This window comes from Pristis pectinata, chromosome 12 (genome assembly GCF_009764475.1).
Source record: "Pristis pectinata isolate sPriPec2 chromosome 12, sPriPec2.1.pri, whole genome shotgun sequence".
In the NCBI taxonomy this organism is placed as follows: Eukaryota; Metazoa; Chordata; class Chondrichthyes; order Rhinopristiformes; family Pristidae; genus Pristis; species Pristis pectinata.
Genome location: NC_067416.1, coordinates 38,054,689 through 38,069,019, shown reverse-complemented (window position 1 = coordinate 38,069,019; position 14,331 = coordinate 38,054,689). Strand labels below are relative to the sequence as shown.

Below are 14,331 nucleotides of genomic sequence, written 5' to 3'. Positions count from 1 at the left end.
GAACCTGGAGCACCAGTCAGAAATGCACACTGTCACTGGAAGAGCATGCAAATTCCAAGAAGACCCCTGTGCACCAAGGTCAGGATCAAACTGGGGTTCAGGAGTTGTGAGGCAGCATCCCTAACTGCTGCGCCACTGTGCCACCCCTTCTCGATTTAAATGCTTGCCTTTTGGCAATAACCCTATTTTAGCTTTATTCATCGGACCATATCAAGTTACTTACTGATCCAGCAGTCCCATGACTTGGAGTTGCAATGGATTCCTATATTAATTTACTTGCAGTAATTGTCCAGTAGTACAAGATCACAGAGAGGAACCAGTGATAATGCCACCACTTTAAAATATTCATCTGTGCTTGTACTTTCTTTGGAAGGAGTAGGTGAACTGCAAGAGTAGTGCCCTGTAGTTTCCTCTTTAAGCACGGCTCAGTGTTACTGAGACATCCAGGATCATGAGATTACATAAAATGCACAGGTTGCACACTGCAAACGAGTCTTGAAGTGCTACTTCAGAAACTCAGATTAGGAGCCGTGTTATAACCTAGAATTATAATGCTGAGAAGCAAAAGGCTACAGATGATGGAAATCAGAAATCATAACTGTCTGTGTGAACTACTCAGTGCAGTGGTGGGCAGGGAGCAAGTCAAATGGACTGTTCTAACCTGGACATTGTCGAGCTACAGACACGCAGGCAATTGGAGGGTGTTCCTTCGCACTCCTGACATGAAATAAAAGCATAAGATGCTGGAAATATTCAGCAGGACATGCAGAATCTGAGGAGAGAAAAACAGAGTTAACGTTTCAGGTTGATCATCTTTGATCAGAACCCTGATTTGTGGGTGGCAGATGGTGGGAAAATTTTGTAGAGCCTGTGGTTTGCTGCACATTTCCAGTCTCTGACCATTTAATTAGCTGGTCCATGGTGAGGGATCTGGCAATGGTGAAAAGATAGACAGGTAGACTCTCTTGTTGGAGATGGTTATTGCCTGGCACTTACATGGCAAGCAACATTCTCTTAGAACATGAAACAGTATAGCACAGAGACAGACCCTTCGGCCCACTATGTCTATGCTGACCATGATACCAATTTAAACTGCACATCTGCCTGCATGTAGTCCATATCCCTCCTTTCAAAGATAATCATGACCCCTTTAGAACAATGGAAAGAAAGAACTTGGATTTATTAGTGATTTTATAAACCTTGAGATACGCCTTGAGGTACTTTTAAGGTGGATACTGTTTTGTAATTAATGAATAGCGCCAGCCAATTTACACACAGCAGATTCCCGCAATGTGATGATCAGATAATCTCTCTTTGTGCTATTGTTTGAGGGATACAGATTGACCAGAACATGGAGAGAACGCTCCTGCTCTTCAAATGACATCATGGGATCTTTTACAGCCAGTTTGAAGGCAGACTTAGTTTAGCCCATCAGAATGAGGCACATATGCCAATTCAACATTTTTAATGTAGGAACAGGTCCAGATCAATCAGGCTCTCAAATCTGTTCTACCATTTTACCATGGCTGGTCTGTATCTTAGCTACACCTCCACATCTTATTTCAATAACCCTTAATATCCAAGCAAAGATCTAGCAATATCAGTTTTGAAATTTTGTAATGAAACCCAGATGGAACAGCATTTTTCTTGAATGGGAGCTTCACATTTCCACAAGGTTTCCTGTGAAGAAACGCATTCTGATGCCAACTCTGAATACCCTTTTTTAAATTGAGTTGATGATCCTGTGTTCCTTCACCAAAGCAAATGGTTTTCTCTGTCTACCCTGTCAAATCCTTTTAATCACCTTGTCCATTAGATCATTCCTTTAACCTTCTATGCTCAAGGAAATAATCCCAGTCTTTGCAGCCTGTCTTTATAGTTCCCTTGGCTCCAGTGTTGTTCCATTCAATCCGCTACCCCTGCTCCACTCTTCCTAAAATGTGGGAAAGCAGTTGTCCAAATGGGGGTAACCAGAGCTCTGTGCAATTGTAATATAACTTCCATCTTTGCATACTTCAGCCCTCTTGTGATAAAGCCACCTTTCTATTTATAGTTTGTTTTTAGCTGTATTTGGATTCCTGATTCTCTTTGATCACCCACAGCTCTGAGCTTCTTACATTTAAAACAAACTCTAATGTCTTAGTTTTAATGTGGATCATCTCTCACTTTACCATATTGAACTCTGACTGCCACTCTCAACATATTAATTCATACTTCCAGCTTTCTCTTGCCATCTGCACTGTTTACGGTGTCACCTAATTTGGTGTCATCTGAAACTAAGAATATATGTCACTCTCCTACATTCACTACGTAACTGAAGTGAAAAGCTCCAGCCCTATACCGTATCCTGCCATCTGCCATTTAACTCTGCTCTCTCCTGTCACCTAACTGCTTCCTAACCAAGTGAATAGGTTGCCTCTAAATACAAGTGTTTCAATTATTGAGGCCTCTTAAATGGAATTTTTTGATTTTCTGTATAAATTCATAGATAGTCCCTTATGTACCACTTTGGTTTACTCCCAAAAATTCAGCTAGATTCTTCAGATGTGACTTGCCCTTTATGTACTCTCTCTCACTCTCTCTGTCTGTCTGTGTCTCTCTCTCTCTCTTTCTTTCTCTCTCTCTCTCGCTCTCTCTCTCTCTCTCGCTCTTGCTCTCCCCACTAACAGATTCTAATTGTTCATGAAGTGAAAGTCCAGATCATGTGTTCAGGTCTCTGAAACCCAGACTTGAATCTATAATCCTTCAACTTGAAGCAGTTTAAGTATTAGAAATAACATCTTATTATCTTCCTAAATACACTACTGGTGATTCCAAGCTACTGTCCCATTCTATCGATTCACTTCCCAACTGAACAACCATTCCAGTTTTATTTGTGAATCGAAGTCACTGTGCCATTCACTTGAATAGGAATTGGATTGTGTTCTGTTGTTATGGGAGTGTGTCTTAACAATAGTCAAGGCCCAGTCAAGGAAAGAAAGCAGTGTGTTCAGAGTTATTTGTAATTTTTTTTGGACACTACACCTGATTCTGGCACCAGCAGTGTGTTGCTAAAATATAAAATTATGGGGAAGATTAATTAATTCTACTAATTTGTGTGTTGAATGAAAGTTTGCTTTTTCTCTTCCAATTTTAGTAAAACTCATTGTAAACCTATTCCTGTTGGGTCAGGAGCAGAATTTTACAATCTTGCACCGTGTTCTCCATCACAATCCCATGCACTCCCACTCAAGCTCCTACCACAATGCAGCCCAGGGCTCCTTTACAATATATTGCCTCTCAATAATATTACTATTAACTTGCCCAGTTTATTTTTTCTTTCCAGTGGCTTCATCCCACTTCAATGCTGAATGATTAGAAATGTTCACTATGGTTAAGGGGTGAAATTATCAGCCAGTACCAAAACAGTAATACATATTTTGTATGCAGGGAATGCCATATGTTTAGTAAATTTATGTCCTGCTAGTGTCAGCTCCTGGTGCTTGATATGAGATGATATTGGACTGCTTACTGACTGGAATGAGGGTAGTCAAAGATGAAAGCCCACACAGTTAACAGAAGTTACAGAATAGCCAGTCCTTACTGTAGCATTAGAACAGAATAAACCCTTTTGCTGTTATACAAGGCAATAACAAATGATCTATGGCAAGCCATGTCAGTTTATTATGTTACCATCTGTTTCCTGGCTGAAAACTCAAAAAGACACTTCCCATTTCCTCTGCGATAATCTTTGGACCCCAAGTATTCCATTTTCAGGTCTTCCCTGAACAAATCCACAGCACTGAGTGTAGGTCTGTTTCAGGTTCTGAGTAACTCACCTAGTTTGGGGAGACAAGAGACTGCAGATGCTGGAGTCTGGAGCAAAGAAAATGAGCTGCTGGAGAAGCTCAGTGGGTCAGACAGCATCTGTGGAGGGAAACAGACAGTCGACGTTTTGGGTCAAGACCCAGTTCGCTTGAATAGTCTCAACACGCAAAGTCACCTGTCCGTTTCCCTCCATAGATGCTGCCTGACCCTCTGAGTTCCCACATTAGCTCGTTTTTAACTGGCTTAGTTTGACTGAACAAAAGCTGCAAAGCCTCAATGTGTTCCTGTGGGGATGGGGTGAGAGTTGTGGGGAGAAAAAATTATTCAAGTCAGGGTTTTTTTTAATGTGGTGGCTTAGGCTTTTGAAGGTGTGGAAGGGAGGAGACACAATATAGCAGCTTTGCAAGAGTATCTCATACAGGAGGGGAGTAATAGGTTGAGCAGATTGGCCAGCATGATCAGATAACTAGAGCAAGAGAATTAAAACTTGGGGTGTGAGAGTTTTTCTTTCTGGTGTGTCTGCATCTTATAAAAACAGGACTTGTATTGCCTTCTTGTACTCACTCAACATTTGGCTTGCAGATAATAGCTGTGTTGCAACAAGGGAAATGAGAAAGTAACATTTTGTTTTGCATTCCATTTTTCTTCCAGAACTGGCAAGAGAATTGAACTTTTCTGTTGATGATATAAATCAGATTCGGGTTGAAAATCCAAACTCTTTAACTACTCAGAGCTTTATACTGTTAAAGAAGTGGATTGTTCGCGATGGAAAAAACGCTACAAGTAAGTTAAAAGGATAAGGGAATGACATATTGGGTTGGAACTTACTGGAAAGTGCTGGCATTTGTCTGCACAACTGTCAACACACTTGGGATTCCTGCACAAATTCCAGAGTCTCAGACTTGTTGGCCATTCTGCATTGGCAAATTCCCAACTGCGTTCTGAAGTTGGACACAAGGAGTTTGTGGGCAGAGTACTAACTTGCAGCAATTCCCAGTACTTACACTGGGGACTCTGCTGAGCATGCGTCAGGTTAGACCTGGTGTAGGAACAGCAAGTCCATTCGTTTCAATGGTGAGGAATGACTATAAGCATCTTAGTATTAGGTAATTTACAACTTTTTTTTGACATTATTTGTGTTTATTTACTTTCTAAAAAGTATTTTAATTTTAAAAATTCAGTATATTAATAGATTTTAAACAGTTTAATATTGGTTTATATTTTAAAATACTGATAACTTATAATTAGTTTTTAATATTTTTAAAAATATTTTTGAATCAGTCATTCAGAAAAATTCAAGGTTTTGACAGGTTTGGCAACCAGCTGAGACAGTGGACATTGCTTAACTAGCTGTCAGATTGTTTTGTAGCTGGAGCACCTCCATGTGACTGTGTTATGTTGTGCCAGACTTGGCTGCTGGTCAGGGTCTCAACACTGAGGATTGGGCCAGTACTGCAGAAACAGTTTAACAATAGTGAATCTGCAAAAGGTGCTAACGCAGATTGCATATTCTGCCCCATAAGTCTTATACACAGGATTAATTATTGATGTGCGCATTTGTAATGCAGACAGTCTATGTAATCTTATCACAGTTATACCTTCAGCTAATTAGATTTTTTGTATATTATATAAATCCCATATGCACCTTCCTCACAGAGTCTTTAAATAATGGAAGCTAGTGTTTTATAGCAGTATGAGTGTTAACACAATAGGCTGTGTGGCCCATTGTCTATCCACCTGGCTTTCTGAAGGCTTCCAATTAATCTGACACTTGACATTTTTTCCTTAAGTATTTTCCAGTTCTTTTTGAGAAGTTAACATTGAATGTACGTCTGCCACCCTTTCAGACAGTGTGTTTCTGATACCTACCGCTTGACATGTTTCTAAAAAAAATGTTAATTTTAATTTTTGTGAGTTCTTATGTTAGCTTTCTGAGATTTTTGCTGGTGCACTGGGGTTTGCGTGTCATCACTCTGTGAAAGTTTTAAGAGATAGGCAAAAGCACTGTTTGGATCTAAATATATGGTAGGTGGCATGAGTCAGAAAAAGGTTTGATGTTTAGCTGCATTGGGAGGATTTGATAGCACTGAATTTAGGATAGTCCTGGGATTCGTTGTGTAGGTGGTTTGTCTGGCTGTTTGACATCGAAATGAAGGTAAAAATTAGGTTTTGGTGGAACTGTAGAAACTAGAGCTAAGATCTGCCAAACTATATTTGAATATAAGTTTGGCTTGTTGGATTTCAGTATGTTAGAAGTGAAAGGAATATCAGGAAATGTCTAGATTTGGAGAAGTTTCCCAGTGTTCATAGCATAGTGTTCATAGTTTGGTGTTTTATTTATTGGTGGCTAGTCCAGGATTTTTTCCCAACCCTAATTGCCCTTGAGATAGCAGTGCAGGCCACCACAGTCCATGTGATGAACGTGCTCTGAAGGTCATCTGCACAGAATTCCAGCCTTTTGACCCAGCAACAGTTGAGGAATGGCAATACATTTTACGTCATGTATCCTTCGAAAAGGACATCCGAATTGCAGATGGCCCTATGTTGCTGCTTCCCTTTTCTGTCTAAATGGTAGAGATCATGAGTCATAGAAGCCTTGGTGAGTTGTTTCAGTGAATCTTCTAAATGATATACACTAAAGCTACAGTCCACCAGTGATGGAGGGTGCGAATATTTAAGGTAATGGATGGAGTGCTAGTAATGAGGACAATTTTGTTCTGGGTATTATTGAGCTGTACTTATCCTCGCAAGTGTAAAGTAATCCATTGCACTCGTGGCTTATGTTCTGTAGCTAGTAGAAAGACTTAGGGGAACATTAGCTAAGTCACTTACCTCAGAATACTTAAGCTTTAACATTGTGATTTAGTTCTGTTAAATTTCTGGTCAATGGTGACCCAACCCCAGGATGTTGTTGATAGAGAGAAGCATGGGGTCATGGCAGTGGTAATGCTGGTGAATGTCACAGTTAGGTGATTACGCAGGAGACTTAGGGATGGCCATTACCTGGGATTTGTGTGGTGTAAATGTAATTTACAGTTTATTTAGGTCTTTTTGCATATAGGCACCGGCTGGTTTGTTATCTGAGGAGTTGAATTATGAACATTGTGTAAACATCCCCTCTTCTGGCATGTTGGAGAATAGCTCACCGAGATGTTTGTCTGACTTCACTGCCTTAATGAGCTTCTGCAGTGATCCCTGGGACTGAACTGAATGACCCAACAACCACAAAGTATTCCTTTGTGCTAGCTATGACTCTGCTTTGGAGAGGTTCCCAGATATCTCAGAGGGTACAGTGTGACTATTGGGTTTGGAATCTTCCAATCTGCAAACAGCAATAATTTGGTGATCTTCCCATATGTGTTAGTTTTGAATTTGATGAGCTTCCCTTCAAACATGTTAAATTTTAGCAACAAAGTTCTACAGAGATCAGAATTTTCAAAATTTAGTTCATTATTTAATTGTGGGGCAGGAAGCTAGAAAATGAAGTGGGAAAATGTAGTTCAACTCCGTCATTTTATTGTTGTTTCCTGCCAATATACCGCAGTTGTTGATCAGTTGAGAGAAGTAGAGAGACATTCTACCACAAATTTCAAATATTTTTTTGTAAATAGACCCCATTAAAATGTGAGCAATGTCTCTCTCACTCTAAGCTCAGTTCACCTTATAACACAACAAAAGAGTAATCAATGGACTTCTTTCTCTGCCAGCCTCTCTATGTTACACTCTCACATTTGTCATCTATGGAAGCACAACACCCTTCACATAACCTCAGACTTTTGGAAGGCTGGGGACATGAAATAAAATCTTAATGGTTGGAAAAACAATTCAGTGAAAAACAGTAATCATCTTACTGTGAAAAAAATTTGAAATTTATTTTTTTGTTTTGATCTTTGTTTAGTAATACAGTAAATGTGGATGAGAAAGAATTTCAGATCATGATGTTTGCATCTTTTGCCACTTGTGTGGGCAGATGAAATAGTTACAGGGTGATGAACTCCCGCTATTAAACAGTAACAGGATTGTGAAAATGAGAGTACAGGCATTGGCCATTCACTCCTTCAGACATGTTCGTTCATTCCATCAGTACATGACTGACCTGTATTTTAAATCCATTTTGCCCCCTTCTCTCCATATCCTTTGATATTCCTCACTATCAGAAGTCAATTGATCTTCAGTCTGAAATTTTCAACTAAGCGTTTGGACTGAGGGTAAAGTGTCAGGAAAATGCTTCCCGGTCTTGTTGTTTTGGGCTCACTCACCTTCTCCATTTCCAACTAGGTGTAAAACTGGTCCACATCTTAAATATACTTTATCAGAACAACATGCCTACTTCAGATCCAGCACTAGTCATCAGTGGCCTTTAAGAAGATTAATCTACAGATAAAAGAGGCTACTTTATCTAAAGGGAATATTAACTGTGTGGCCCTGTGAAGAGGTGCATGTTCTGACATGCTCTTCCCTATGAGGATGCCAACTTTTGGAATGAGGTTCACTGTTAAAAAAGTGCTACTGGTTCTGTCTGAGTATTTTGGATCATGATATACAATCAGCATTTTTTTTTGCTCTTTCTGCAGCTGATGCCTTAAGTGGAGTCCTGAAAAAGATTAATCGAATGGACATTGTGACCTTACTAGAAGGCCCAATATTTGACTATGGTAATGTTTCTGGCACAAGAAGTTTTGCTGACGATAGCAGTGTGTTCCTGGATCAGTCCGATGGTAACTTCACGTTCTTTACATTTTGTTTGGGGGTGGTGGGTGGGTGGGTGGGGTGGGTGGTGGTCCACTGAATTAATGCAAAGAACAAATCACTACATTTCAGTTGTTTGTGTAAATTGTCGTCTTTGACAGTAACCAGACTTGAGTCTGTTAAAAGTTCATTTCTCCAAGTATAAATTGATGCAGGATATTAATAGATTCAAGCCCCAGTAATGCTTTGAAGCTAGGAAGGTTATTCGATAATTTCTCTGCCATAGAATAAATTGTTCTGGTGGTGCAGTTTACCAGTAGAAGTGTTTAGCAAGAGTTCAGATGCAGAGAACAGTTTGTTCTGCCAAAGTTTCGAACCATTCAGTGAATGGATCAGTGAGTATCACAGGGACACCACAATCTCTGCACCTATACTACTCTAAATGCACTGATGGAAGTGTAGAATTTCAGCCAGATAAAATAACTGTCCTTGCATTGTAGGTTTTTTCCTGCTATTTCAGTTTTCTTACGATTGTTTTGCACAGATGCTGCTTTGCAGTTGTAACTACTTCTTTGTCACTCGTCCTCTCTGAACCTGCCGGCACTCCTCCTCTGCAAAGATCCAAATGTCTCTACTCTTCTCTCTGCTGACTTTGGGGAACTCTGCTGATTGTGGTCCACTCACTGATTAGTAAACTGGATTTCCATTTACTGTGCCTACCTCAGTCTCATTCCAGGCCTTCCCATTCCCAGAATCACATGTTAAAGCAGTTTTGGTTATATGACGATTTCTGTTGTTTATGTGCTGTTACAATGTTGTTGATCACTTGAAATCAATTTTTATCTTTTTTTTAGTCAGTGTGCTCATCTGTACATTTTGTCGTTGAGTTCACACAAATCTCTCCTCTCTTTGCCATCATCCTGGTCAATAAAATCCATAAAATCTGAAATCATCTTATAAAAGCTTTCATCTGTATTTTCCACCTTGTCTTGCTTTCATTGTTGCCTGTCATTGTAGAAATTCTGTGGGATTATATGCCTCAAATTTGCAAACCTGAGGATTAATCCGAGAAGTCAGTTATAAGACAAATATGAATGTGGAGCCATGTTAATTTAATAATAGTTTCTATGGGGCATTAGAGTACAATGCATATAATATAACAAGAATTCCAATCCATGAGTACTATAATATATGAACATTAGAAACTAGGTGTTTGCCTTTATAAAAGGAAAACAGTGGGATAAATTGTGCTCAATCCAACCCTTGCATTCAATCTGAACTCCAACCTCGGGAATACCCCGATGGTCTTCGAAAGCTTGCTGTTCTCAAAGGCATGTTTCATTGCTTTTAATTGAATTTGATGTTCAGGGACAGTAACAACTGTATAAACGGATTCAAGTATTTTTTAAGCTCAGTTACATTAAACTACAATGAAGTAATTATAAGCATAAACATGAAGTGAAATATTGAAAAATATTTAAAAACTTATTCCTGTTGTGAAATTGAGGGGCTGGATGCGAAATGCATCTGAGTCCAGCACCAGATTGGGAGGTCAGGGGCGCTCGTTGTTGTGAGCAGACAAAGAGGTGGAAGATGAGCTCAACATCAATGGATGGACGGCTGGATGGGCAGCAGTTCTCTATAGCTCTACCTATCTTCACCTAAGCTTTGTGTGGTGTTTGACTTAAAAAGTGGAAGTGACTTACCCACAAAATAACAACTAAGAACAGCACCCTTTAAACATATAAAACCATCTCGAGGCTATATCAGTCACTGATCTAGAGATGATATTAGGGTAGATGATTCAAGCTCAGATGGAAGAAGTTTTAAAGAAGGTCTTCGAGGAGATGGAGATTATAAAGGAACTCTGTCCGGGTGGCTGAAGGACTGGCTGTCAGTACCGAGGCGAAAGGAGTGGATTATTTTTGGGCAGTTGTACAATCAGATCCTGAGATTCCCTTGGCTTCAAAATACATCACCAAGAGACAACACGTCTAGGTGGATTAGGAGAGAGAACCAAAGATCATACTTCAAGACTTACCAGTCTGCAGCTGGGTGCATTGGGTCAAGAATCCACAAACCTTCCCTTCCCCTCCGGCAAATGATGCTCCTTTGGGTATATGGCTTTGAATGAAGATTATTATCCCATACAGCTTGGCCAGCCAATTCAAAGAGCAGAGGCAGTCATCATTGGTCAGGTGGGCTGCAGTTAGGATTGACAGGAAAAAGATATATGTAAACTGGGCAGAATTTGGCTGATACAGGAAGAGGAACAGCAAGGATCCTGGCAGCAAGGACTCATGGAGCTACCTGACACAAAGCGACTCGTTGCTATACTCTGAGAAACAAGGGGGACCAAGAACTGAGTAAATATCTTCCTTGAGGAACTTGCAAAATGTGTGCTGCTGGCTTGTGTACAAGGCCCGTTATGGCTGTCCCTGATCCTAGCCTGAAGTGAATTATGCCTGTGTTAAAATAACGATGGGATTTTAGGTTTAACCAGATGTTGCAGCTTTGTCTTTCTTGTCAATGCCACAAGGGTGAAAATCTCTACCAGCTGCCTTTTTAAAGAAGACCTCATTTTCAGTCAGTCCCTCCAATAATGTCCGTTCTTTTTGAACAAAATAAGTGCGCCAAATGAAACAATGTTTTGGTAATACAGTGTGGGAACACTTCTTTCTTGTATGTCTGAGCTGCCTAGTTATGTAACCTGATGCACGGATTGAGCATTAAAAGTAAAAATTCAAAGGGCAGCAAATTTTTAACATCTATTAGGCAAATGGTAATTCTGCATATCGATGTCAGATTATTTGTGAATCTGTTTTATTGACATCTCCCATGGAGATCATTTCAGATAATTACACTGTCGGTTTGGATTAATTGTTTTATAAAATTAAGTTAATGGATGTCTTTCACAAAAAAAACACTTAGAAAATGTAGGGTGGTTGATTACAATGAAACTATGTGATAGTTGCTTCTGCACAGTTACATTTCACCACCTGTGTTGAGTAGGTTCATGTTGTGTTACCATTACTTGTCATGTTTCTGTTACGTGATCCTGCGTGTTGTCTGTAGTTTGTTCCATTGTGTTTTGCTCACTCAGGATACTCTTCCATCCATGCGGAGCTGCTGACACCTGCTGCATTACGCTATTTGCCACCCACCCCTCTTCATTGTGATGATTATTTTAGCAATTACCCTAGTGTACAGTCAGTTTCCCCGACTCCCTACCAATTAAGTCTGGCAACAAAGGAAGTATCACTTTTCAGCGATACTGAGAAAATGTCAGCAAAGGTTTCCAGTGCTGATTTGCCAGGGCTCTCTCTGGTGACAGATGAGGTGGTCCCTTCATCACCTGGGCAAGTGGATAAGCCAGAAGGCTCCAAATGTGAATCTGACTTCCAGTTCAAGGGTGGCAATGTTTGTGTTGCTCAGCCATCCACTAATATAGAGCAGGTGGAGCACGTCCAGTCACTGCAGGATGATTACAAGGCCGAACAAAAGGTGTCTCCCAGTCGGGCACAGCGAGAAGAAAGCTCTGATGCATCCGATACCGAGGACCTTGCAGAGCAAAGAGACATGGAGGTTGTTCAGCCAAGGCGAAGTTCCAAAGGTTCAGATGATGAGGAGGTGACAAAGGAAGAAGTCCAGGCACTTCACCCTGCTCAGATTTCCCAGAAAGAATTTTTTACAGTTCCAGGTTGGCACAGTGATGCATCCAGTGTCGACGTGGAGCCACCAACTCCAAAGAGCTGTCACTTGAGCACTGACGATCTGGACGAAGGCGATGCCAAGTAAGTGGGATATTCTCTTGTTGTCTGTTGTGATGAATGTGTGTTGTAGAAGTTGGTCACACCATACTCCTACCCAAAGACCCATGTTTCATTCAAAGGAAAGTACTTGCACTTATACAGTGCCTTTTGCATCTCCAATGTGCTTTTTAGTCAAAGTACTCTTGTAATATAGGAATTGTGACATGCAATGCATGTCCCATAAACAGTAATGCAATAATGACCTGATCGTCTGGCTTATTGATATTGGTTGAGGGATAAATGTTGGTCAACCCTCTGGGGACAGGATAATGTTCTTCAGAATAGTGCCATGGGTCCTTTTTTACATTCACTTGAGAGAGCAGATTAGACCTTGGTTTAATGTTTCGTGCAAAAGACAGCACCTCTGATAGAGCAGCACTTCTTTAGTACTGCACTAATATTGACATCTTAGACTTTATGCTGAAGTCTCTGATGTGGGACGTGAATGCATAACTTTCTGGGTCAGGAAAGGAGAATGTTACTAGCTAATGGGATTTCCTTCCTTTCTGTGTTGGTTGTGAAACAACTAAACAGTCCATCTAGTTTCTTCTGACAAAATTGCACAACAGAAGAGGAGAGTTTTGAATAGTTGGTCCTCCTAAAAGAGCCCTTAAAGAATGATTATTGTGAGAATTGAGCATGTTGCATTAGTACAATGGCGAGTGAGAAGTCACATTATTGAAGTGTTTTTGAGGGATGCACTTTTAATCAGCATCTTCTCTTATTCACCGGCACCTCCTCAACATGTGCTTCAGATTCTCTTCTCTTGAGACCCCAGCAGTAAAGTGTTGAGTTTTAATCTGACTATGCCAACCCTGAGCTAATGGATGTCAATGCAGGGACTTAATGAAACAGGAGCTTTAGGATTCTCCAGCAGCAATATACATCAGACACTTACAATGCAAGTTCAGTGTTGCATCACCTGGATTGTGCAATCAAGTTAAACAGGGAGTGGTGGGAAGGGTAGTCACATAAATGTAATTCCACCCCTATATCATAAGCTGTACTCTTAACTTTTTTTCTATATTTGTATGCTTAACAGCACAAAGGACAATTTGGGAAGTAGGAAAGTCTAGTTGTCTTCTGTGTAGAAGATTTTCTGCAGTGCAGATCAGGGAGCTGGAAAACTTCACAATGAAGTGTGTCAGGGTCCCTGCAAGGTTGAGGTGTCATTGCAGTGTGATAATTTATGCTGGCAATTTCTTTTATAAAATGCAGGCTTTAAAAAAAAATGGAAGCACTTAGCATAAAATTGTGACAAAAGTACAAGAGGATCTACGATTTTATAGGTTGGAAGTGAGAAAGATATCATTTATATGCAATTTGTTTACAGATTTACTTGTGAAATCTTGAGCGCATCACTGGTTCGGATTGTGGGCCGATTGACCCACCTGAACAGGATACAAAACTGTCAGCACTTGTGATTCTGTAGCAAGTATAGAAAGGGCTAATAGAAGTAACAAGAACAAAATTCCAGAGAGATTAATTTGTTTTTGAGGTGGGTGTGGTAATGGGAAGGAAATAGTCAATGGAGTTTGTTTTTAAACTGGTCCCAGCAACAAGATGGGCTGACTTCTGCACCCAAATCCCTATGTGTGCTCCTCTTGTGTAAAATTCAGAAGTGCTGATGGGTTCAATTCCCCAGACGGATAATGAGCTGATTGTCCCCATGATTACAGAATACAAGGACTGGACTCTTTCAAATTTGACATGTATTGAAATCTGTAAGGATGGTGGTAGTGCAGATAATAATACTGCACTAGTAATTCAGAGGTTTGGGTTAGTAATCTAAACAATGGGATTCCACGTCATGGTTTGGGAATTTATTTTTTTTAAATGTGTAAATGGAAACCAACTGTCAAATAAGTGGCTATAAATTATTAGAACCCAATGGGTTCTCTAATACCCATTAGGGAAATATACCTGTTGTCCTCATTTGGTCTTTCTTGTATATGGGTTTACTCCCACATCAAAGTTCTTGACATTTAACTGTCCTCTGAAATGGTCTAGCAAGCACCTGTTT

At 40.1% G+C, this 14,331-nt stretch overlaps 1 protein-coding gene across 1 annotated transcript in view; it reads left to right on the top strand.

The window, feature by feature from the left end:
- The window catches only part of ank3b (ankyrin 3b), a 422,959-nt gene that overhangs the window by 395,430 nt on the left and 13,198 nt on the right, over positions 1–14,331 (top strand). Inside the window, exons 37-39 of the mRNA XM_052027524.1 lie at positions 4,459–4,590; positions 8,382–8,525; positions 11,600–12,290. Of these exons, the coding sequence (XP_051883484.1) occupies positions 4,459–4,590; positions 8,382–8,525; positions 11,600–12,290 (967 nt within the window). The remainder of the gene's footprint in view (positions 1–4,458; positions 4,591–8,381; positions 8,526–11,599; positions 12,291–14,331) is intronic.